Consider the following 27,367-nt stretch of genomic DNA (forward strand, 5'->3'; position numbering starts at 1 on the left):
CTCTCAACCCCAGTTATGTGTTCCAGTCCAAGGTTACTACAGGCTCTGTTCATAAAAAGGCTGGACCTGTTACTCCTATAGACATTTGGATAAATGTCTGACTTTTCTGGAATTTATATAAGATTCTAGTACTGTCACAATGCCCCTGGAGTTATTCTGGGATAATGATGTGCATTCCAGGTTACTTCTCTGCAAAAGCTTTTTAGCATGCCCACATATGCCATTTGAGTGCAATTAATTTACTGACTCTTAGGTTTCTTTAATTTATTTCACCATAAAAGTTTCCTGTGTACAAACCCCTTCCCTAAGAGTCCTGGGATTTTGGAGTGTTGCCTCCCTGCTCCCATCCTGGACACACACTTCTTTCTGCCTTTCACAGAAACAACTCTTCAGCCGTATACACTCTGAGAATGTGCATACACTGAGTTGGCAAATGCACACAAACAGCACAACTTTGTCCGTTCTTTCCAACTGAGGTACGCATTCTTGTCCTGAAGCAGTCACAACACACAATTGTAGCATATTTGCGCGTACTTTGAATGGCACTACTAGCGTAATATTAAGTGTTAACATTACCAGAGTATAAATTCACGCTTTTTAAACTAAAATATGGTATTTCACCGTAAATTGAGGTGTTTGTGGCCCTAAACTGAACTGGTTTGTGAATTGCCCCTTCTGTGGGTGGAAGACATCACATGACATGTAGTGTGTTTTTGAAAGTCTGTGTGCTGTGCCCCATTCTTATATCAAACACGTGTATATCCTGCTGAGGGCAATAGATCAGTGACATAATCAGTGTGTGCGTTTCTGAGTGTGTGTTAGTGAGTGTATGTTTCTGTTTGCGTGTGCATCGGTTACTGTGTTGGTAGTCCTCATCCTGGGATCTTCGCCCTCCGCCTGGGACGACTCCTGGTGGCCCCCAGCCCTGGGCACCGCACCCAAGCCAACCGACCACGCACGCAACCTGGGCTTCATCCTGGACCCCTCCCTCTCGATGACCAGACAAGTCAACGCCGTCTCCTCATCGTGCTTCAACACCCTGCGTATGCTTCGCAAGATCTTCCGCTGGATCCCGACCGAGACCAGGAAGACTGTCACCCAGGCACTTGTCGCCAGCCGACTGGACTACGGAAACGCCCTCTAAGCCGGAACGACAGCCAAGCTACAGAAAAGACTCCATATCAGAAACAACAAGGGCGCCCAAAAAGTGAGCACAGGACCTTGGGAAACGTATTTTTTCAAACAACAGTGGTCCCATGCATAATAGAATACACACAAACTAATAAATATAGACACAATAGACCTATATTGAGTAGCGTGATATGTCCAGCCGGACAGAGATCACAATTTTTACTATAGAGTAAATACACCAGAAAAATTCTCACATTCACAAAGAGTGAGACACAAGTCTGTGCCCTCACGCTAACGAATTAACAAGACAGACAGATAGAAAAGAAGAAGAAATGTTTAGGCAAAAGGTGACTGATTTCTGAAAAATGAAGAATAACAGAAATTCAATTACATCATTATATGCATATCACATTCAGTATATTTTTACATATATGATGTTACATCAAGTCGACGGCGTTTCGATCCCTTAACCACAATATGTGGGATCATCATCAGGACAAAAAGTTAATGCCTAAGAATTCAATTGGCCTGTTTTAAGCAGCTCTGTGAGTCAATTGGAGTTCAGGGCTTTTAAAGGAAGCCGATGATTTGGACTGCCAGAGTTCCGTATCCACCGGCATCATCCCCATTTCGGGCATCCACTGGATTTAACTTCCTAAGTGAACCATCATTAGGTTCTGGAATTAATCGAACTCCCTATTGAACTGCTGACAGCATTATACTGGAGCTGCCACGCATCCGTCAGAAATTGTAATTCCCCCCTCTGTACCAACCCGGTGGATACGGAACTCTGGCAGTCCAAATCATCGGCTTCCTTTAAAAGCCCTGAACTCCAATTGACTCACAGAGCTGCTTAAAACAGGCCAATTGAATTCTTAGGCATTAACTTTTTGTCCTGATGATGATCCCACATATTGTGGTTAAGGGATCGAAACGCCGTCGACTTGATGTAACATCATATATGTAAAAATATACTGAATGTGATATGCATATAAAGATGTAATTGAATTTCTGTTATTCTTCATTTTTCAGAAATCAGTCACCTTTTGCCTAAACATTTCTTCTTCTTTTCTATCTGTCCTATCTTGCCAATTCGTTAGCGTGGGGGCACAGGCTTGTGTCTCACTCTTTGTGAATGTGAGAATTTTTCTGGTGTATTTACTCTGTAGTAAAAATTGTGATCTCTGTCCGGCTGGACATATCATGCTACTCAATATAGGTCTATTGTGTCTATATTTATTAGTTTGTGTGTATTCTATTATGCATGGGACCACAGAAAAGACTCCAGCGCATCCAGAACGCCTCCGCCCGACTCATCCTGGATGTCCCCCGACGCAGCCACATCTCCTGCCACCTGAGGAACCTGCACTGGCTCCCCGTCGACAAGAGGATCACGTTCCGGCTCCTCACCCACGCACACAAGTCTCTCCACGACCTGGGCCCCAAGTACCTCAACGACCTCCTGACCTTCTACACGCCCACCCGCCAGCTACGGTCCACCAGCCTCGCCCTCGCAGCCGTACCACGCATCCGAAGAGCCACCGCCGGAGGAAGATCCTTCTCTTACCTGGCTGCCAAGACTTGGAACTCCCTCCCCATCCACCTTCGGCTGACCCAGGACCATCTCGCCTTCAGGAAACAACTCAAGACCTGGCTGTTCGAGCAGTAGCATACCCCCCCCCCCCCCAAGCGCCTTGAGACCCTCCCGGGTGAGTAGTGCGCTATACAAATGGCATGATTGATTGATTGGTTTGTGTGTTTTTGCTTGCGCGCATTCCTACGGTCACGAGTCTCGGCACACATTCTGTATACCTCCTGTGTGTAGCTGCTGTCTAGGATAGCATGAGTGTGTGTAAGTGTCTGTTACTCTTTATGTGCGCATACGTTACTGTGTTAGTATGTATGTGTTAGTGAAAGTATGCGTGTATGTTTGCGTGCTTTCCTACCTAAAGTCACACGTCTCATCACACATTCAATATACCTCTGTGTGTAGCTGCTGTCTAGGATGGCATGAGTGTGTGTAGGTGTCTGTCAGAGCGGGTGTGTTCCCTCTTGGAGAGTTTGTGGTGTTTGCATGGGAGGTCGCAACGCTTACCCGGTCGATCCTTGGGCCTCTGACCTGGGCCTGAACAGGCCGAGCCGGTCCATTGACAGTTCAGAGGCCTCCTGGTCTTCTGTCCAGCGCATGCGTTTAAAGTGTATATCCAACTTAATGCAGCCAACGCCTCGCACTGACATGCTGTGACAGACGGTGGGTCACTGCTGGAAGGTGGGAGTCACTTATACAGTGAAACCACTTTATGGTACCTTCCACAGTGCAACCGTACACCTAACAGGCCCAATGTTAACATCCAATCAGTTTAATGATGATTATAGCTATATACATGCTACATATTTTCGCTATCTCTTTCCACTGCTTTGCACTTTGCATTGTGCTAAAGAAGTGCTTTATGCACCCATCCTACCATACACATGCCCATCCATCCATTCAACCTTCTGTCAAGATTCTAATCACCCTTCTGTCCATGAATCCACCTCTTCAATCACCCTGTCCATCCATCTTGCCAACACAGCTGTTCGTTTGACCATCCATCCACTCACCCATCCATATCATATTTCCATTCACTAAGCTATCCATCCTTCCACAACACCATCTGGTCTATCCAATTCATCCATCCAACCCTTTCTGCATCCGTCTATTCACCAGACAACCTCACCCATAACCTACACATTCATTCATCCATCCATCAGAACATTTCCCATTCATCCATCCTCCTCACACATCCATCCATCCACTCATTCATTCATCCTTCCACATCACCAGTCATACATACATACATATATACATGCATGCACCAATCCTCCTATCCACAACTGGTAAACAAAAAAGATCGATTTCTGAAAAATGAATGTATAAAACGTTTAGGTATTTCATGTCGGCGATTTAGTTCCTGATTATATTTCTCACGTTTTACTTAATCTTGCAGTCCTTAAGAGTGCTCACTTTTTCCAGGATGGTGTATTTCTGTTTTTTTTGTGTAGCATATTTCTCTTGGAAGCAAAAGACACACAATTGATGGGTGGAATGCAGAACAAATCAAACATTCCCCCCAGGAAACAGATCTGGGTTTAATCCATCATTCTTTTGCTCACCATGCCACCCCAGTTTAGACCTGGCCATATGCAAATCAGTCTTGACCCTGTGCCTGATGGGAAAAGTCCAGCCCGAACTACCAAGCCAGGTCCTCCCTGGACCGGAAACAAGCATCCTAGGACGGGTTTTGGGGTTCACCCCTCATCAGCTAGGATAGCTTGAATCCAGTGGCACAGTGAGCCCGGACCCACTTCTGGGCATACCCGGTGCACATTTCTCTTGGACTGTACATACTTTGAACTGAGTCGCCCTCAGGCGTTTTTAATGGGCCACCATTGAGAGCTCTGCAGCAAAGGCTGAAGACAGTCCAAATAGTTCGCAGTGCCTGTCAGTGGGTCAAAAAGGTGTTTAGAATACTTGATCATCTAATCCTTGGCCTCTCAGCTCAACAAACAGACCAATGGTCACTTATTCCATTTGCGATTCTGTTCAACTGTGTGTGAAGGAGGTACACAGTTGCCAAAATATTGAGAAGGTAAAAGTAAATGAAAATGCAGTGCTTACTGGTGAGTAGGTGCGTTGTTTTGGGGGTTGTGAAGTGAAGTTCTCTGGTTATACTGCATAAACAGCTACCTACGTCATTCTCATATGAAATCTCTTGATTGATGTCATAACTACACTTTCATAATTGCTTTAACCATCTTGCTTTCTCAAATTTGCTTTAAAATGCATCATTTGCTCACACTTTTTTTCCAGAATTTTCCCCAGATGGACTCTCTCCCCACCCACCCCTTTCCAACCCTCTTTATGATGGTCGGGCTCACTCGCTACGCTCGCCAGAGGGCCCTCACCCCACACTTTTACCCCCAACTCTTTCAAATGTCACCAGCAACCACTGGTTGTACATCTATTTGAGCATGCCAAATTGGTCCAGTCTGTCATCGAGCCGGTTTTCTAAGCACATTCTTTTTTGTTACGAAGTATAGCAAATACAGGATGAGAAACGTTTCTTCCTTCTTTTAATGAGCTGTGTTAACAGTTGTTTTTCTCTGCAAGTTCAGTGACGGTCATTTCTTTTGGTTTAGATTGTGACTGACAGAACTGTTTTCATCTATCCTTTTTTTAGGGTATATTTCATTTCCAGTTAGGCCGAGGGGAGCCCATGCTGCACACGCGGTTACGACCCCACTGCAAGGAATTCCTAGAAAAAATTGCCAAACTCTACGAGCTACACGTCTTCACATTTGGTAGCCGGCTATATGCACACACTATAGCAGGTGAGACACACTTTGTTAAAGGGAGAGTGAAGAACGTGGACGTGTTTTGTAATCTTATAATCTGTACGAGGTGGAAGGTTAAGGAAACCGAGAGGCAGACTTTGTGCCTCTATCCTAATAAAACACACGTCATACAAGTCCACCTAAATGGGGCAATGTAAAGATTGATGCGATAAATGTAAATTCGAACATACAGACTTCTATCTTTCGGACTTGAAAAATAAATATCTTTAATTTCCTTCATCTGACGGCTTGCTTCAGGTTGCCTATTTGTAATGTTCTTCTGCCATCTAGTGGCCAAGGCGAGCCTAACTAACGAGATGGTTGCAATTCCCGAATTATACATTTCTAGGTGGCTCTAAGATTAAGACGGACTTCCTAGTCCTATTGCCATGGACTTTTAGTGAACGCCAGTCATATTGTACATTATTTATGAATGCACAGTACTACCATTTTGCATGTTTGCTTGAGAAGCTTATCTTGGGCCTTTCGGATTCGTCCTTATGATGCACAGGAAAATTCAGATTCAGTCCGGTTCATTATAGGTAATTTAACAGCTTTTTCGTTCAAATCATGTTCATGAATACATTTTATCGAAATAAAATGCTTAGTTATATAATAAAACTGCATTCTAAAACAAAATTTCCTAGAGCCATTGATATAGAAGATTCTCCTGAAAGTAGCTATCGAGTAGACAAAAGTCAGACTGTGCTCTAGGTGTAGCTTTCCGTGCAAAACGCAAGTTAACAACAAGCACTGGCAAAGTAAATGGGTATCATCTTTGGGACTTATTCGCTCTGCCAATGCCCTTTGTTCTTGTGGCACAGCACCAGATGGAATATGTGTGTAAAAAAAAAAAAAAAAACATGATGCAACCGTGTTATTGTGTAGTCGCTCACACGTGCACCATGCTGTATTTGCTCCACCTGGCCGCCAATTTTTTAAATCCACCACTCCAAGATGGGTAAGATTTTTTTTTTAAAGTAGAGAAAAGCTCTTTGTTACAAAGCGGAATGGCAGCAGACATTTGTAAAAAGTAAAAAAGAGAAAAAAACAGCACCCGGATGGTTACAGAGGGGCAAGGGGAAAGCAGCACACAGGGAAAAGCAACACAACACAGCTTGCGGGGGTGAAGCGAGCAGCATGGTGGCATTGAGGGAAATGCATCGATGAGCTAGAGCAATACGGAGAATAGGGGAGGGAGGAAAGGAAGCACTTCAGGGAGACAGTTGGAAAACACATGAACCCTCATGGAGTTGTTAAGGAAAAGAAACAATTCGTTCTGTCATAGTGGTCAGTGGAACAACACAAGTAAGAGGATACACTCCAGGGCAGGGTCAAACACAAAATGGATAAGAACATCCTTCAAATAAGAACGAGGGACAATAAAGCCAACCAATGGTAAGCAATCGACCACTAAGCTCTTTAGCTGGGTGACCAATGAAACTCTGAAACTTAGAGAATAAAATGTCTACAATATCTGTATTCTAATTAAATTGGGAAAGAGACGAAATACAGTGCAGGCTTTTTCACCGAAGTCACCTATTCCTAATAGAACATGTGGAGATTTCCAATCAAACATTTTCTCGGAACAACCAAAAATCAGTATCCCTTCAGAAAAAGAAATTCAAGAGGACTTAGGAAAATAACTTGAGGAAAAACTCACTGATTACAAGAGCACATGTGGATCTGGCTTGAAAGACTGAGCTGTAGAATAAAAGTTGGAGTCCCTCTCCAGTGAGTACAAAATAACTCTTGATCCATTTTTACGACTTGATGCCCTGAGCCAATAGGTCCTAATATTTCACACAGTCGTCTACCAAACGGTATTCCAGAATGCTGACATACAGGGATTCTGCAAGTGATGACTGTTAGACCTGACACCTTTTGGCGTGGTTCTTCCCCCATCTTTTTGCCTCTGACTCATGTGTTTTGATGCTGTGCTGGATTTCGTTTTTGCTGATTTAGATGCTTTGGACACTCTGCCACTGCTGATCAGTGTCAGAGTGTTAGTGCTCCCTCTGTAAATCGTGATATTGATTGAATATACCTGATTGGCATATTTATATCACCACGAAGTCCCTAGTAAAGTGCACTGTGTGTGCCAGGGCTGGTGATGACAGATGCTACTAGTGGGCCTGCAGCGCAGATTGCGCCACCCACATGAGTAGCTTTAAAATGGTGACTCAGGCCTGCCAGCGCAGAGCCTGTGTGCAGTCAGTAACTGCCATGTCAGCCTGGCCAGTGTCCCCACTGGCTAGGCCTAACCCTTCCCTGTCTGTGCACATCAGTCACCCCTATGGAAGGCTCAAGGTACCCCCTGGGCAGGGTGCAGTGTATGGATATGGTAGAGCATGTACTAGTGCAGGTAATATGCTCTGGTAGTGGGCTGCAGCCATTTTATGTGCTCACTGCTGAAAGGCTATCTTGCTCCATAGAGTAACATGGAGGAGGCTGGGCCCATGTGATACCAGCCTATCTTCCCATAGGAACAAGATGGGACATAAGTGAAAGATATCCCTGAACTCAGAATTTAATGACACATCTTTTAGTGAAGGGTGTTTTTAAATCCTGTGTTGGAGAATAGCACTTTTAGAAAGTGGTTGTTCTCTTGTCTAAACCTTTCTGTGTGCCTGGGTTTGTGGAATGCCTGCCTGGTCTGGATGTGACAGGGGGGGCTGCAGAGCCCCAGAGGAGAGGGTCGGAGCCATCCCGGGGATGAAAGGGCACATCTGCCTGCCTGAGAGGTGGGAGGAAGGAATGCCTGATAAGTGCTGGGCTGTGCTGGTCTGCCTCCCCCTGCTAGCTCCCTCCTGGTGGTCAACTGACACCCCTGGCCCTGAAGCTGACAGGAAGAAGAAAACCAGAGACACCTCAGTGCTCCGCAAGCCCCAGAACTGGTTTAGACTGGACCAAGGGCCTCCATGCACAAAGACTTCAAAGAACTTCAAAGACATTGAGGGGTATAAGGAAAGGACCCCTGACTACAGAAGTTAGATGGAACCTCGGCTGGAAGGAGGACGGCTAGAGAACCAAAGGAAGATTGCCTTGCTGTGTGCTCTAAGGGCTGACCTGTTCTACTGTCTACCTGGAAGCTGAGGAGAAGAAAGGGGCTTTGCTGTGTGCTGTGACCCTGCCTACTTGAAACTGCCAAGACTTTGCTGTGTGCTGTGTCTGCAACTTGAATCTCCAAGGGCCTGAGAAGAGCTGGCCTCCTGCTTGGAACCCAGGGCTAAAGGTTCCTGAAGCTTTGCCATAAACTACAGAAAGATCGCGTGGGGAGCGGCCCCAACCCGTGGGTCCCAATTGCCAGCTGTCTGGAGCTCATCGGCACAGATTCCAGGAGCGAGGAGAGACCGTGGTGTGGTCCTTTAACGAGGATTCTTCCCCTCCTGCTGATTGGGGGGGGCCACAGAGACGTCCTGCAGCGATCCCAGGACCCAAGGGAACCTTGCCGCCAAATTACCGACGCGGCCCGGGGCCAGAAAACACCCTCCGTGGATTTCCTAGCGAAGGGGAGCTGAAGCGCCAAAGAACGAAGGCGCCGTGCTCCCATTGGTGGAGGGAGCCGAGCCCCCTCACTAACGCCGCGACGGGATTGGCCCATGCGGCGCAGCGTCATCAACTGTAGTGGGCCGTGATTGGCCGAAGTAGCGGAGCGTCACTGCCAGCCTGCCCCGGGAGCCGCTCTGCCATTGGCTGACTCCCGGGCACTGAAGGGGCTCGACCAGAGGGCCGCGACCTGATTGGCCGCAGCGTGGAGCAGCCTGGAAGCCGCCGAGGGAATCGCGACCGGATTACCCCCCCCAGCGAGGAGCCGACCGCCGGAGCAGCTGGCTGACCCGTCCTCGCCGAGGGAGTGAGTCTGCGTGCGTTCCCCGCCTCGGGCCTGTCGTCCCCCGAGGAGCTGCATCCCCCGCCGCTCGTTGGATTGTCGAGAGCGGGCGGGAGAGCACCAGGGGACCGGCCGGGGCAAGGAGCGAGTGTGCGCTTCTAGGCGCGAGGCGCCTGAGACCATCCGGTGCACGCGGAAGCCCCCACACCGCAGAAAAGAAGTCCCCCGGATACCGGGGAAGGCGCGCTTGCCGCGCTTGGGGGGCTAAGCGCCTACGAAGGTTGGTGGTGGATAACTTCGCTTTGGCACTGCTTTTTAATGCTCGTTTTGGAGAGTGGAATGAATAGGAATCAGGAGCAATATTTTTAGACTCCTGATCTGAGAGACTAGACTATTTTTGTTTGGAACCTGAGACTATTGTTTTAAATGACAAGAACTGCCTATTTACAAGTACCATCCTAGAAATTAAGTGCAACCTGTAAGATAAAATGCTAAGTTGTCTAAAGAAGTGATTATCATGCAACTGCTTCATTTACATGCTGAAACTAGATAAAGCTATATATTTTTATAAAATATACTTACCTGTGTGGTCTCAGTTTGTGGTGGATTGGGGATTATTGTTGTGTTAAGTGCAAATGTTATCCACATTGCCTCTGTTTAGCCTAGACTGCTCGCGCCATGCTACCTAGAGGGTGAGCAGGGGTTATCTCAGAGGGTTATTCCGTCGCCCTGACCGGAACCAGGGGTCCCTACTTGGGCTAAGGTACTTACCTCTGCCAACCAGAGACTCCCGGTTCTAACAATGACTATACCTGTGTATCTGCTGCTTAAATAACTACCCTGTCCCATAATATTAGGACAGGACCTCTGATTCTGAAGCTCAAGTTCTTTAGAGCCTAGGAAAGCAGCACGGAGTTGAAACCTGTAACCCACTTCAGATTACAATACATTGGGAATTAAGTGTGAAATGCACATAATGGGGCAGTCCTCCCAGATATCGGTCAGCAATCTTGCTTTTAATCTGTTCCTTTGAGAAGTAAGGATTTAGGAATGACCGACACTCCTACATGCATATTGACTTGGGCGCATCCTTATTAGCCCATGCGCCTGTGATTGTGACTTCACAGAGAGAGTTTGGTGTAACCCTTGACTTGTTACTGAAGTGTACGAAAAGCTTGCTTTTTACAATGCTAATGTGCCCAGAGACGTCCAGGGTCTGGGCTCTGTGTAATATGGACATGATATCTAAAAACAACTTAACATTTACACAGATGCTTAAAGTGCTGTAATGCGATGTATCTATAAAGGATTTTACGTGCTTTACATTCATGTTTTACTTTTACCTTAAATCCATTGGATTTCACCACAGTGTGAAATTACTTTTACCTTGACACATCATTGTACTAATGTTGAAATGGAGTCTTCAGGACCAGGCCTGTATGTTACTGTCATTTGGAGAAAAAGACTCATCCCAAGTGTGTTTTTGATGGGATCTCTCAGCTGAGAGAACAGAGTGAGAGCTGTTGATGAACCACATGGCGAAAGGAAGCCTGGTGACTTCTGTGCAAGGACCGTGTGATCCCTATGAGCTCGGAAGAGAACGGACTCTGATTACATTTCACCCAGCAGCACGCTGATCACCTGAACAAAAAATATTAACCTGCCCGATTTTCTACCTTGGACAAAAGGATGGGGCGTTAATGATCGACAATAGGAGAGAGATCTACAGACATGAAAGGAGACTGAACTGAACAAATAATTTCTGAAAGCATCTTATTTCTGTTGCGCTAGGCTAATAGCATAAACAAAACAAGCATTGGCATAGCCAATAGGTCTCTCCTTTAGGTCTATATAAGTGTTTAGCCATCAGCAGATTAACCTGGGTGCTACAACATCTATTGTTACTTAATGAGCAGGCCATTATCCAGTGTGTGTGTGTGTGTGTGTTAGGGTGCACTCTTCCAGTGTGTGTGGCCTATCCCTGACCGCACTAAGAGCACCCTATAAATCATGTATTGTTTGCAGTCTGTGTTTGGCTGTACTGAGCAGAACAGATGTAGAGAAAAGATATCAAAAAGTGAGTACTGTTAAATTCACTCTCATTTAACAAATGCAGCTTGTATTACACAACTGCCTGGAGTCTGATGCTATACGTTGTACTGTTAGGACATAACCACTAACATACAAGCTCCGTATAGTCCCACCACCACCACTCTTCAGGAGATGTAAATGCTTAAAATAGCGCTACCATTCACGCATCCACAATATTATTTGCTGTTTCAAGTCAGCCTTTGTGCATTTGCAGTGGAGAAGCAAGGGTGCCATGCGCCTTAATGCAAGCAAGGAATTGCCCCCGCCATCATCTGGCATGGCCGGGAGTAACGAAAGAGTTGCGTTGTAGGTGCACCATCCTTTTAGCTTAATTTTTATTTGTATTCTTTGTAAAAGTATTCTTAGTGAGGGGTGCTCCTGAGGAGACGTCTTCCGACCAGTGGCGTCTGTCAATGTAGATATAGTATGTGCCGTTAGTCATTAGCGGCATCCCTCTAGGGCACACGTGTGTGCCCTAGAGGGATGCCGCTATTGACTAATGGCACATACTATATCTACATGGCCGGGAGTAAAACACAACTTTAATTGTAGTAGAGGGGGCCCTCACACTGCTAGGCCTGGTGCCACTGTACCTGCTGCTCTTTGGACCCCTACAACCAGTGCATTTATAGTTCCAGACTGCGCAAGGACATCCCCTAAGAGAACTGCGCGGAGTCCCAAATTGCACAGAAAGAACAGCTTTAAAACGTGCCTCGTGTAAATCTAAAACGTCTTCAAACGGAACACCTTAAAATGAAAACGGCAGTGAAGGCAAACATTACCCTGCACAGAGCAACAGCTTGGTGCTTCCCCTATGCATGGATCGATGGTATCAACAGCTGAACGGCACACCTTGATTAAATGTTATTCGCCTAATTATACAACAACAAAAACCATGAATTGTGACCAAAGTTGGAGTAACTTAGTTGTACCCACAAAAAATACATTGGGTTGGCAGGCACCCATCTCATCTGATCCTGTCCACTCTTACCTCTTTGCTGTTGGCCCAGCACGACCCTTGCCCAGAGCAGCAGCAGGCGGACGGTCCTTTGGTGGGACATCTCTCGCAGGCAGGCTCGGTCCGGCCCTGCAGCAGGCAAAGGATGGGTGCGCAGCCTGCTTGTCCCAGTGTCCCTGGCGACCCTCGTGATTCACAACTAGGCTTCTGAGTCTTCACCTTGAACAACACCCTTGCTAAAGGCGCAAGTGGGTCTTCCAAGTAACTCATGCCACCTCCTGCTGGAAGAGACCAAACAGAGGACCATCTGGCCCTGCTAGCCTGGCAGCCCGGGCATCTTAGTATCCCTTCCAGCACTACAGCCTCTATTCTGTGATGCATGCTGCACTGCCCTTGGGCGCATCTTCACCGCAAAGAGGAAGCCCTATGTGTGCTAGAACTGAGGAATGGAGTGGGAAAACCAATGTGAAGTCCTGAAGCCCCTGAAACATTCCTCAGCCGTGGCTCTTCTTGTGTATTCACAGAGACACAAAATCAGAGCTCCAGATGCTCTCACCACATCATTAAGTGCCATAAAAGCAGAGAAGGGTACATTAAGGACCGAGTGAAAAGCAGGATGAAGCTGGAGTGACAGAGGGATAAGAGACTGAGCGAGGAACCGGCGTCAGGGAATTTTTAGGGATGTGAGGATAAAGGACACAGAAGGAAAAGAGGAGAGAGAGAACAGGGTGAAGCGAAGGGGAAAGGGTGGCAAAGAGAATGACAAAAGTAAGACTCAGGTAGAGAGAAAGTGCTAGGAGCCAGATAGAAGGCAAAAGGGTGGGAGGGAAAAACCCCTTATAGAGAAGTCTAAAAAGGGTAGGTGGAAGGAGATGTAAGGGGGCAGATTGGAGGAAAAGAGGATCCGAAGAGACAAAAGGAAGATGAGACAAGGAAGATGAGACAAGGAAGATGATACAAAAGGAAGAAGAGACAAAAGGAAGAAGAGGTAAAAGAAGGCAGGGGATAAAAGAAGCTTAAGGGATTGGACAAATGTGGAGAAGGGAAAATAGAGAATGGTCATAAGAGGCAGAGAAGGGGCAAAGAAAGGCAGAGAAGGGCCAAATGGGCACAGCTATGGCAAACGGCTGGGTGACCAGCAAGGCATAGGGGAGGAAAAATGCGTGGATAAGAAGGAAAAAAGGCCAGAGAAGAGGCAACATATGCAGAAAGATTGCAAGGAATAGAGGAGGATGCAGAGATTAGAAGAACGTGAGACTCTAAGAAATGATTTACAGCAAATGTTACAGAAGAAGAGAAGGGAAACCACAGGCAGGAAAAGGAGACACAGAGCATTTGCCCAAACCCCAAGATCCGAGAGGGATTATTCCATATCACTTTGTGGATAAACCAGAGATCACGAGTCCAAAGCATCTACCACCAGGGCTGGAGCCAACCACAAGAGCAAAGGCTAAGAGCGCGTAAACAGCGCAGCTGTCACTCACTCGCTTTCACGCTCACAGGCACACGGATCTCTCACATATACACACACTTTTCAGTCATAAACGGGATTCACTCACACACAGGCACACGGATCACTTACACAGGTGCATGGTATTTCAAACACACACAGGCATGCCGTTTACGTTGCATGCAGTCGACTCGTGAACATAGGCACTGTTCTTTCACATTCAGGCCTGACAAACAGTTCAAGTGCAAACACACACTGGCACACAAGTCCCTCACAGTGACGTGTGCGGATGCGTACAGATAGGCGTGTAGGTGTACAAACAGGCACGCCGTTTACTCACACCACTATTACAAAGAACAAGGGAACCCAAAAAGTATGCCATAGGGACCTTGGGCAGTATCATATTCTAGAGAACAGAGGTCCCTATTTTGGAAGGAAAGATACATATGTAGAATAACCATACGCTGAATAGATAGTATGTCTTTTGTCCAGCCGGACAAGAATTTATTTTTCTTATAGGTGCATTCATAAGAGTTTGTTTCAAGACCGTTAATGACAAGTGGGCACAGCCGTGACCCACAACCACAAGACAAACCAACGAAAACAGAATGGCCAAAGGCAGGGTACAAATGTGTCTGTATGCTTGGAATCAGTAAAACAGACTTAAATCCGTATTATTACACCATTGCACATTACAATATTGCTCATTCATATTGCATATGGCGCTATAGGTGTCGACGTTTCGATGCCACTATTACATACAAGGAATCATCTTCAGGTCAGTGGGATAAATCATTGTTGTCTTAAAAATAAATTGCACAATGCCTATATCTCATTACTGTATACACATTACACAGAGGGAAAAAAGGGGGATAAAAAGATAAAACGGGGTAAATGTAGATCCTGCTAAGCAAATTATAACACACTTTTCTTGATGGCATTAGATGCTGGGGTGAAGGTGGTAACACAGATAAGCCTGTTCTGGGGTTTTTTGGTTTTGGGTTCAAGGAGGGTCTCTCGGACAATACCATGCCCGTTTAAGTGAGCGGCGTACAAGTTTCCGTGGATATCCTCTGTTTCTTAGTTTATGACTCAGAGTTTTAGCCTCAGTGAAATAATCTTCTTTAAAATAACACTTTCTCCTGATGCGTAAAAACTGTGAGAAGGGGAGGGAATCTCTTCGGGCAAGAGGGTGGTGACTGGTGTAGTTAAGTAAAGTGTTTCTCTCGGTGGGTTTGCGATGTAAGCTAGTTGTGAGGCGACCCTCTGTGTGTTAAAACACTGGCCGGTACTCAATGCGGGCCCACTCAACCTCGAACGCCCAATGTTCGCCTTTATAAGGGCTAAGAACATAAAGGACCACTTGGTACGTGCATCCCTTCCGCATCAACCACTCAAAACCACACTCAACGATGCATGGGGTCTTCCCACTCTCACAGGGCATACCAAATGTGGAAGTTGTGCCTGCTGTGACTCAACAATCAAAGGAAAAAGTTTTGAATATGGTAACATCAAATTTGACAAAGTATTTTTCAAACTGTAATTCGTCAAATGTGGTCTATGCGATTTTTATGTCCCTGCATGTTGATTTATGTAGGACAGACAAGCCAGAAGATAAAACTCCGGATTAGCCAACATCGCAGCAGAATTCGTTGCAAAACAGCCAACGCCCCCCCTTGTGGACCACTTCATTTAAAAATGACATAGTGGAAAAAGATCTGGTCTGGACTGTAATATCCATGATAAAACCCCCTCCTAGGGGAGCAGATGTTTCCCTGCTATTAAACAAGGAAGAATTGCACTGGATCCTAAGGACTAATAGCATTAGAAGTGGACTAAAACGCCTTGAGGACTGAACCTCTCTGCTGTAATGATACCCTTGTACCACTGCTCTGGGCATTCCAGTCACCCAGATTGGACCTCCTTACCTTATTGTTACATATGTGGTGCCCCTGGTATTAAACCCCCCCCCCCTTTTTTAAATAAATGTCTAAAAATGTTTTAACCAGTCACATGCGCCGTTCACAGTTTTATGTGTGGCACTTTCTGATCACCTGCGCCGCCTGAACTCATTTCAACTCACAATTCCATGACACTTTATTTAATGTTTCGCGTTCCAAAATGGCCGCCACCAATCCGGGCCAAACCACTCCAACTGCAGCGCTCCAGTCCGTTTTCACTCTCCATCACTCCATCAACCCTTAAACCGAAGCTCGGCAACACACCGTCACTCCTCGCCACCGTGCTGCTGGATGAGCCACTGAGCTCTTTTCGCCTTCCACCTTGCAAGTAAGTGGAATACGCATTGCACTTCATATCCCCCTCAGCCTAGGTCTCATGCTGTACCTATAGTTAATTGAGGGCTATTTACTCTTTCAGACGGTGCGATCCGGCACCATAAATGCAAGCGGAAGCACTGCCCACAGGTTGGACCATAGAATTGGCACGGTAAATACGCTCAGCCGTGTACACGATTCCCCGAGCTCCCCCCCCTTTACACTTTTTAATTTTTTAATTTCAACCACCTTCCTCTCACCAGGTCGTTATCTGCCGACTGTTGCCCCAGACCTAAACGTGGGCCATTGCGGTTCCCAGGTCTCAACACTCTCCGTACTGCCGCCTGATACCGACCCTGAGCCAGCGCGCTCCTTGGTTTTTACATTTCTCACGTAAGCAGCTGAGGTTTCTCTGCACCTATGTAGAAGCACACACAGACGTTTAAGCACGACTAAGTCACATTACCAACCGCATTGTAATTTCACAGCGCCTCGACTCTATACTAACGTGCTCCCACTCGGGCTTCACCCGGACAAGCTACCCGGCTATTTGATCACATTGCCGCTCCTACACCCCACCATGACATCACTGCCGAACTTGCTCCCACTCGGGCTTCGCTCTTTCATTGTCCCGCTAAGATTAATCTCTGCGGGTTGCTGCCAATCACGGAGACACCACCTCTTCACAAGACCGCTTTGCCTGTCACTGAAGTGCATCCTGTCTCAGTAGTCACCGTAAAAGCACTGTCTGCATTCTCGATCGATGCAGCTTGACAAGATTCACTGGTTTTAAACACCTGGACCTCATCGTTTCTGCACCGTGATTTCTTAAATGTCACCAAACAAGTCACCGGCCGTGTGGAATTTTTAAACTCACAAACAGTCACCGTTGTCATTATTATTTGCTTAGCAGGATCTACATTTACCCCGTTTTATCTTTTTATCCCCCTTTTTTCCCTTTGTGTAATGTGTATACAGTAATGCGATATAGGCATTGTGCAATTTATTTTTTAAGACAACAATGATTTATCCCACTGTCCTGAAGATGATGCCTTGTGTGTAATAGTGGCATTGAAACGTCGTCGACACCTATAGCGCCATATGCAATGTGAATGAGCAATATTGTAATGTGCAATGGTGTAATAATACGGATTTAAGTCTGTTTTACTGATTACAAGCATACAGACACATTTGTACCCTGCCTTTGGCCATTCTGTTTTCGTGGGTTTGTCTTGTGGTTGTAGGTCACGGCTGTGCCCACTTGTCATTAACTGTCTTGAAACAAACTCTTATGAATGCACCTATAAGACAAATAAATTCTTGTCCGGCTGGACAAAAGACATACTACCTATTCAGCATATGGTTATTCTACATATGTATCTTTCCTTCCAAAATAGGGACCTCTGTTCTCTAGAATGTAGTTTACTCACACCACAGCACCCGGTTCTCACACGCACACTCGGAGTTCATCCCGCTATCTGCTTATCTTGCATAGTATATCACACTAGCGCACAATCGTGCAGTTGCCAAATACAGCTGTTTACTAGCCCAGTTTAAAGACCTATGTTCTTTAGTTAGTTTACCAAACTTAGTTTGTGTGAGAATCTTGTATTTTTCGCACACAACAGGAACCCCAAACACTGAGGGTGCAGTTCACACAGACAGTTCGTATGTGCTGTCCTCCCCCACCTCCATGCTAAAGAGCAGCAGGAGAAACAACTGCCCGGGGCCGGAAGTGACAGCCGTTGCTGCCCTTGGAGCTCTCTGTAGCAGTCGGATCTCTTCATCTGCACCACATCATCAGATTCCAGGCTCTCTGAACTCCACCAGAGACTGGGCACACGCGGAGCAAGACTTAAAGGCACACTTCCAGAGTAAGACTTTCTTCCCCGCAGTACGCGTGCTTGTCCCCTAACTCAGGATAATACACCATCATCAGATATGACAGTCATTCATTGTGGTTAAAGGAGCAAGCCCTCTGTCTGCTATAATCATTTGGGCTTGAGCCTGGAAACAGCTGAGCAGGAGAGGTCTGTGAGCAGAACTACCTCTCAGCTTCCAGAGATTTTACAGGCTCAAAACAAGCATGCGAGTGGTCGCTGCGCTAGTTAAAAACAGATGGCAGAACAGATGGCGCCCCTGCTCGTAACCGCAAGCAGTAGGCCGTGGGCGGATGCATTCCCTGGGATAGGTGGCACATGCACCCGCCTTTGCACAATTGCGTGCTGTCTTTCTATAAAAACGCACACAAAGACCAATTGAAAACATGCACATAAAAAAAAACCACGCGTGTGTGCAAAGTCCAGAGTGATTCCAAGAGGTCGTTTTCCTAGAGCAGCGCATGCGCGCTGCGCTAGGCTCCACCTAAAAATATGGTTAACCTTATGGGTAACCTTGTTAAAAAAAGAAAAAATGGCGGTATGAAAAGTGGGATAGTTAAAAAAATAAAAGCGCAATGACACCGCCAATTCTGGTCGCGTCATAGTACTTTTTGTTTCTTATGGCATGTGTGGGGGGCAGCACAGACACCGGGTATGGGGTAGGAGAGGGAGAAGCAACAGGTGGTAGGGGAAGATCTAACAAACGGTAAGATAAAAAAAAACAGCATGGATGGACAGTGTAAGGATACTAATCAACCTACATCAATCATTACTTGACCCATGCTCTAAATGAAAGACCAGGAAGTGACATTGACAGGCTCTGGGCTATTATGAGGCAGCAAATAAGAGACAGGCCCACAAATAGTAAGCAATGGGCGGGCTACATTACTTCTCACAGCGACGGTGAGTGAAATTGTCGGGTCCATGCAATCACCATGATATTGATTCAGAAAGTTACTCTGATCTTTCCAAAAGGTTTTACCCTACTTAAGTTCCAACCTATGTCTCATTTTTTTCAAAAATTCTTTTAATTAAGCATCAAGCAGAACAAAAAGTATCGACATTAGTTCTACCCAAGGGCGCGCAGGCTCTGGGGTTGCAAAACAGTCAGCTATATTGGGTTCAGCTTCATACAGCCCCAGGTCATACCACACCCCCGAACAAAGTGAGTGATGCTGATTTTGAGAAAACATAACCCTGAGGAAGTTCTCCAACCTAGAACCTGTCCTCCAAACACCCTCATCCCCCCCCCCCCCAATGCCCCCCCATCCCGATGGTACTTAGATTGTGTAGTAAAATCTTGAGGTATTACTGCATTGTCTCAGTGTAGAGTGAGCAGCGAAGTACTCCTTCAGGTCGTATATTAAGGGCCGCGGCGTTTCAAAATAATCTAGGGGCAACTTATATTTGAAAAAGATGCATAGCCTGCACAGAGGGAGGACAGACTGCAGAGCGTAGTCCCTGGGATAGAAAGGCGACCAACGGACCCCAGCTGAGTTCGAAACCCTTATACTGTAGTTAGCTCTAAAGATGTCTGCCAGGCTCTCCATGGAAAGAATCCTCCACAACCGGGCGTGCCACAATGACATCGCTGGGGTTTCTGTCTTCTTCCAAGCAGCTGCTATGGTGAGCTAGGCAGCCACCAGGCATGTCCACATGATCGCCTTGTCGGCTTTGGTTTGGTGTTCTAAAGTTGGATCCCTCACACCAAGAAGAGCAAAGTCTATGGTGGTCGGAACGGGGTACCCTAGCATGTCTTTGATGTGAGATAGGATCTCATCGCAAAAAAGCCCGAATCCTCGGGCAATCACACCATATGTGGCTGAAATCCCCTGAAACCCGCATCCCCGCCAGCAGAGATCTGAGGCATCAGGAAAGATTTGTCGGAGCTTAGTAGGGTACAGATACTAATCGTGTAATGTCTTGTAGTCCGCTTCCCTGAATTCCTTAGACTTGTTATGTTTGGTAATGTCTCTCCATACGTGTACCCATTCTACCTCATTTACGTCACTACCCAGGACCCGTTCCCAGAAGGTCATGTATTGAGCCTGCGGAGAAGGTAAAGTTTTCAATAGCATGTCATAGAGTGCTGAAATAGTGCCTTTCATGGAATCTGCCTTGAAGATCACCAACTTCTCCATGAGAGTTAGGTCTTTAGTGGCCGCCTCTCAAACGTGTGGGGTCGTAATCCAGTGTTTAAGCTGAAGATAGTGGTAATATTTACTCTGGGGGATTGCAAATTCCCTCTTACAGCTCTCAAACGTTAAAACCTCATTTTTATGAAACATATCAGACAGTTTGAGGCACCCTTCCTCTTTCCAGCGGTCGAAAGGACCCTCTTGTAGCGCCGGAGGGAATGCCGGGTTAAAATGGATGGGTGTATGAGGGGATGGAAATGAGGTCCAACCCTCCCTCCACGTGAGTCTGTCCCAAATGGTTAAGGTTGTGCGAGTAGGCGTATTCATGTCTCCCCTCTGCTTCCAGAGGACATCCCATATAGATCTTCCCACCACAGAGCGGTCCATATGAAGCCAGTGCTTATCTGACTCCCTCGCTGACCATTCCGTTGCCAACCGTAGTTGTGCGGCATGATAGTATAAAGTGAAATCGGTTAAAGCCAGTCCTCCCATCTCCCTTGGACGTCTGCGCACATGATGGGGCAGGTGCGCCCGCCCTCCCTGCCAAATAAATTTAGTGAACGAGTGAAGAAGCGGCATTAGAGTTCGCTCAAGATCGATGGGTAGGGCTTGGAACAGGTATAAAAATTTGGGCAGCACTGTCATTTTAACTGCGTTGATCCTCCCAAGCCACAGAATGTAAAGGGGCGAGCACCTTTTAAAGTCTTGCTGAAGTTGTGCCACCAAAGGCGGGTAATTAGCCTTGTATAGATCGCCTATCTTGGCCGTAAGTTGTACTCCCAAATAAAGTAAAGAGTGTTTGGCCCCTTGAAAGGCCGTCTGGTTTCTCAATCTGTTCACTTCAGCAGCAGGGAGGGTAAAGTTATGTATTGAGGATTTGGATAAATTTACCTTAAACCCCGCCACTTGCTCAAACCGTCGTAGTTCTCCTTGCACAGAGTGAGCAAGTATGTCATTGGCAAAAAAAAGATGCCTTGTGCTCACACCCGCTAAAGGGAACGCCTCGGATTTTGTAGTTGGATCTGACCCTGATCGCCAGGGGTTCAATACTGAGGGTGAATAAGAGGGGGGAAAGTGGGCACCCCTGTCGGGTGCCTCTGCTCAGGGCAAAGGGGGAAGGACAACCGTTGACCATGACTCGGGAGGTAGGGAGGTGGTAGTTGGCCTTTACCATATATAGGAAAGGATCTACAAAACCAAAGTTCCGCATAGTTAAAAAGAGGAAAGCCCAGTCCACTCTGTCGAAAGCTTTCTCCGCATCCAAACCCACCAATACTGCAGGAATTTTAAACCTGGAAGCCTTCTCAATCAAATGGATGGTGCGTCTGATGTTGTCATGCGTTTGCCTGCCTTTTATAAACCCTGATTGGTCAGGATGTATTAGCTCTGGCATCAGGTTTTCAAGCCTCGCTGCTAGGATTGTGGAATATAGCTTTGCGTCAAGATTTAGAAGCGCTATGGGTCTATATGAGCCGCAGAGATACGGGTCCTTTCCAGGTTTGGGGATTACCGTGATCACCGCTTCAGCCATAGAGCCCGAAACTCATGCGTCTGATGCTATTGCCTGGAATAGAGTCGTGAGATGAGGGACTAACTCATCGGAAAAAACATTAAAAAAATAGTGCCGTGAGGCAGTCTGGTCCGGGAGCTTTATGTAGTTTGAGTCTAGATATAGCGTCCCGAACCTCTTCCTGAGTTATAGGGGAGTCTAATGCATCGGCCGACGAGCGGGAGAGCCGCGGGAGCTCATCTAGGAATTGTTGTTGTAGTGCATTGTCGGGAATAGTACCTTGATAGAGCTGACTATACAAATTCCTGAAGATGTTAGCTTTAACGGTGTCAGAGTGTGTGAGTTGTCCCCGTTGATCCAGTATCCCCCCAATAAATTCCCGTTCCCTCTTTACTCTAAGTTGACGTACCAAACGTGAGCCCACCTTGTCGCCCTGTGCAAAGGATGACTGGCGCAGTTTTAACAATGTGTACTCCGCTCGATTCTCATAGATGGACCGAAGTTTACCCTGGAGTGCGGTGAGTTGTCTCTGTAGGGCACGTGTTGGTGTAGCTTTGTGTGCCTGTTCCACTATCTCTATTTCCCTCGTCCTCTGTTTGTTTAGGATCTAATTGAGTGGAATGCATTTCCCTCTCAGTACTGCCTTAAAGGCGTCCCAGGTGTTCTGCGGGGATGTGTCTTGGGGAATGTTGTGTGTTAAGAAGTCAACGATGGCAGCCCTTACTTCCTCCCTGGAAACCGCATCCCGTGTAAGTGCTAAAGGGAAATAACACCTAGGAGGACCATTAATAGGACCGTTCCAGGTAAGGCCCAAGGTGATCAGGCTGTGATCTGAAACTGATATCGGGAGTATCTGCGCTGCCTGGAGAGCCCCCAGCAGGGATTGGCTGATGAAGATGTAATCTATTCTGGAGTACGACTGATAGACGTGTGTACAGTCCTTTGTTATAGGGTGAATGGAGTGCCAGGCATCGCATAAGCCAAGAGCAAGTATTTTCTGTCTAACCCCGTTAGAAAAGGTGTTGATAGCCGACCTGTTAGCACGGGTACTGTCGATGGTCCCATGCCAAATTAAGTTGAAATCCCCATAAGTATAATGGGACCTTCCGCGAATCCCCCTATCTGGTCAAGCGCATTGGAGAGGAACGTATATTGACCTGAGTTGGGGGCGTATATTGAGATCAATGTGCAAAGCGTGCCTTTCATCCGCCCCTTAACCATTAATAGTCCCCCTTCCCGATCTATTTTGACAGCATCGGGCTGAAAAAGTAATGCCACTCCATTGTGTTTAGTGGTGGAGGATGATGTATAAATCAACGGATATGCTCAATGAGGGAGCCTAGTGACCTCAGCTCGTTTGAGATGTCTCTTGCAATGCCACTACATCAAATTTGCGGTCAGTGAGGAATTTCCTAATTGTCTGGCATTTCTGGGGGGAGTTCAATCCCTTAACATTCCAGGAGGCTACATTAACCATTGGGCAAGGTACTCTCTCCTCCCTCCCCATATGGGCCCACGCTTCTCGTCCGCACAATCCGGGCCTCTCTCAGTATGATACAAAGCAATGTCCTCCAGTCTGCCCCACCCCCGACCATGTTACAATAAGCTTGGCAGCCAGAAAAATTCAAACAAACCCCCAAAAACACCACCGGGACCGCACTCCCCCCCCCCCCCCCCCCCCACCCCCCCAAAAAAATTCCCCCAACTTCCCCAAAAACTGGTGGCCAGAGGACCAACGGGTCATCAGCTCGGACATCCTCCAGGAACAAAAGGAGGAATTGTGGGTAGAACGGGCACGGCCCACACCCCCCGATTGCAAAGCCATATTCACTAGTGAGCAGTATGTTACTGAGTGGGAGAAAATAAAAACCTCAGAGTCTTTAGTGATCAGGTCATATTTCAGGCACTGCCAGTCCGCCCCCCTTGATTCTCGGATGGCTTCCACGTGTAGCTTCGTCAACTCCTGGTTGATTAGTCAAGCACTTGCATATCTTGGGGGTCATGCAACAAAATGGAGACGAGTTTCCCAAGTGGGATGCATCTGTTTCATCGGTTCTTTGTGACAGTGTGCAAGGTCTGGAACTTCTTCTGGGTAACACTGCCTTAGCCGAGGCTCTTGGGGCAGGGGATTCCTCCGGTAAAGGTAGCCCCAAGACGCGGAGGCCGTCAAAGTTCAGTTACGTGATGTGTCTATTTCCATGTTCAAAAGCGATGCCGAAGGGAAATGTTCAGCGATAGCAAATGCTGTCATCTTGCAATTTGGTGGTGATAGGTCGCAATGTCTGCCGTTCGGGCTAAAGTTGCGGGGGCTAGATCTTGATAGAGAGAACATCTGTGGTCTTGAAAGGACACTTCTTTCTTTTTCCTGGCAGCAGACAAGATGGCTTCCTTCGCTTTGAAGGATTGGAGTTTGGCCAAAACATCCCTTGGTCGCTTTCGGCTCCCCGTCTGTAATGTGTCCACACGATGGGCCCTGTCCAGCTTGATGTTCAGTTGTTGTGGGGAGAGAAGTTCTGCAAAGAGACCTATTATAAACGCCTCCAGATCGGGCCCCTCCGCCCCTTCTTCCAAGTCTCGAATCCGAATGTTCTCTCTTCAAGTGGTGTTCTCCAAGTCTTCTGCCTTGAGCATTACTTGCTGAAGCTGGACTTGAGGCACTTGGTGCGACTCTTGTACTTTAGAAGTAGCCGTCACCAGGTCTTGCGTTTGTTCCTCCACCTCCAGTACTCTGGTTCCCACCGCGTCCATATCCTGCCAGAGGGTGGTGAGTTTCTCGGTGAGGTCAGCTTTCAATTGGTCCACTGAGGACCGTAGGTCTTGTTTGATCTCTAAGCATAGCTCAGCTTTGAAGTCGCGAAGAGTGGCCACAAGGGCCTTTCGTGTGAGCGCCATATTATGCAGTTGGGCGTCCTCCTCTGAGGTGGGGGCCTTCTCAGGTGCCTTAAAGAACAGGGAGACTTTGTTGGTGGTTTTCTTGGGCGGCATAAGGTCACCGCCTCGCACGTGCGTGGTCAAAGTCACCAGGGTCCTCCAGAGCTCGCTAGAAGCGGGTGATTGGCGTGAGCCTAGATCTTGACATGTGCTCCCCCCTCGTGGGGGGGGGTCATACTCCTGCTGGTTAACAAGTACTGGAGTCCACTTATTCAGATGTATGCTCCCCCCTCGTGGTGGGGTTGGACCCCTGCTGCCTAATGACTGCTGGTGATCCCTTTAAGAACAAGTAGTGGTGGGCCCGTCGTGCTGGAGGCTTCTAGTGGGTTCCCTTCTAAAGAGCTGATCGCTGTGCCCTCTCGTTGTGTCTTGCTTGCTGGCTCACAATTAAGGCCCCAATTTCAAAGCCGCTGCTAGTGCCTGTCCCTTCCTCGCCGCCATCTTAGGGTCAGGCATAACCCACATGGAATGATTCCCCTTGTGTCTTCAATAGTGCAGAACTGCTCAGGTTGTCAGATGGGGGGTCCCCAATCCGCTCCACTCTTATACTTCTAGTTGCCCCCCTGCTGCCGCTCCTCACTCAGCACAGCGCTCCTGCTGCTCCGCTAGCGATGTGGGTCGCGCAAAATGGCGCCAACCAAGGACTGTCCGCACTCACCAGACTTGACAGGTTGTTCGCACAGGCTGGCACGGGCTGACCTGGCCGCATATCACCGCCTGGTCAAGGAGCCCCTCCAGTGCGGGGGGTGGGTGGCCACGGGCCTCGACTCGACCCCCTACACCATTTTGCGATGCGCCCGGGATTGAAGCCGCTCAGCCTCGAGGACCCATTCTCGCGGTCCTCAGTTGATTCCCTTGATTCCCGCAGTCCAGGCAGCTCCCGGGAGTCAGCAGGCGTCTAGAAGGTAAGTCGCTCGCTCACTAGGTCGCTGGCAAGCACATTTAGTGATCGGTGGGGTCCGGAGCTGAGTCGGTTCACAACCGCTCCACCATCTTACTTGGCCACGCCCCTATGTCTCATTTTTTTAAAGACTTAAGTAGGTTCTGGAATTCATTTTCGGTTCTTAGACAAACCAGAAACTTCAATATGCTTGGCATAAACACCACTTTTAATGAATAGTTAGCCCCAATATTATTGTAGCCCCAATATGTATTGTTCAGTAGAATCATTCAATACTTGGATTTCATCAACACGATATTTTTAGTAGCACAGTTCATTTTGAATGATATTGTGTGTTTAGCTCCCTCACCCCTCAAACCTCTCATTTGGTCATAAACCTGTGATAGGCTCACCCCAAATTAATTACTGTAAAGAAAAACTTCTCGGGTGTGTACCTATGCATCAGTATCAAGACAGAAATGGTCCATTTCTAATACTTATTTCCTTCGTCACACCTGAGGGGAGGTAAAGGGTGGGCTTTGTTCCATGTACCTGCACTAGACCAGTTCTTCCGCTTTTTTCTGAACTGCAAAAGAACGATGCCTGATCTGTGGCTTTCTATGGTATACAGCCCTTAGTTGTTGAAAAGGAATAAATCATATGACCTTATCCACTCCCTCTCATATGTTGTTTGGAATATGTGGAATTTGGTTTTTTGTGGGGGCTCTAACTAAAACCTATTTTCCCTGTTCCTCTAGTTTCTTTTATTTTGACTTCTTGAAGTTTTTCCTTACATTGTTGTAATACACCAGATTGTATTGATTTTTAGGTTTAAATCTTTTTATTGTCCAAACAATATGCAAGGCAACATGTATACAATGTAAAAATGTAGCCCAAATTGTGGGCCAGAGCTATTTGCAGTACTATGTAACACATCATGAAGAAAACCGGAGAACAACCCCACCCCCCCACCCCCACCCCCCGGTCGGCCTCGATAAGAGAAAACGTTTTTATGGCTTGGGATGTAACAATGTGTAGAGAGTTGGGGCTGGGCTTGTTGCAGCGCCGGGAGTCGAAGCAGTCGCAGGTATTTGGGGCAGGTTAGCTCGCGGAATTCCGAGCATAGCAGGGCTATGAAGGGATTCCACAACTCCGCAAAGGAGGCCCCGTCTCCCTGGAGCGAGAAGGAAATGCGCACCATACCGAGCACGTACCATAGCCTGTGTGGGAGTTCTGTTCTTACCCCAGTAGGATAATGTATTCTGTAGTGTCGCCCTCAGAGCTATTCCCATCTGCCTTCCCTTGCGAGGTATGAGGGGAAATGTAAGCATGTCCGAAGCGTCCAGGATTACATATACATATACCGGGAAGTGCAACATTGTAGTCCCAACATGTTTGGCAATCTCATCTAGGATCCGTTCCTAGTACAGTGTGAGTGTAGCAGTCCCATAACAGAGGTGGAGCGGGGGGGGGGGGGGGGGGGGGCAGGACCAGTATGTCGCATTCTTGGCTGCATGTCTGGCCCTGTAAAAAATATCTCCCCATTCTTTGGGGGATAGTGTCCGTCCCAATTCCGTTTCCCATCTCCTCTGACCAGCAGATTTAGTCGGCTGTTCCAGGGGTGTAGCATGTGGTAGAGCTCCGTGATAAGCCGTTTCTTCGACTGTTTGGATAGTAGGTACCTCTCGTACGGGGTCAGTCTCCTCCCTGCTCCCTTGCGTATCAGAGGCTGCATAATCCAGTGGTGTATCTGCTGGTAGTTGTAACGTTCGGTTTCAGGCATTGCAAAATCCGATCGGAAATCTTCAAAAGAGAGAGGGCCCCCAGTGTCAAAGAAATGGCCTATCGATCTGTGTCTCTCCCTGTCCCAGTGTCTGAAGGCCACCACGTCTAGGCCCGGGGTGAACTCAGGGTTG

At 47.3% G+C, this 27,367-nt stretch overlaps 1 protein-coding gene across 1 annotated transcript in view; it reads left to right on the top strand.

Moving 5' to 3' along the window:
• The window catches only part of CTDP1 (CTD phosphatase subunit 1), an 826,403-nt gene that overhangs the window by 77,210 nt on the left and 721,826 nt on the right, over positions 1–27,367 (top strand). Inside the window, exon 5 of the mRNA XM_078687575.1 lies at positions 5,352–5,502. Coding sequence (XP_078543701.1) covers positions 5,352–5,502 — 151 coding nt within the window. The remainder of the gene's footprint in view (positions 1–5,351; positions 5,503–27,367) is intronic.

This window comes from Lissotriton helveticus, chromosome 4_1, assembly GCF_964261635.1.
Source record: "Lissotriton helveticus chromosome 4_1, aLisHel1.1, whole genome shotgun sequence".
Lineage (NCBI taxonomy): Eukaryota > Metazoa > Chordata > Amphibia > Caudata > Salamandridae > Lissotriton > Lissotriton helveticus.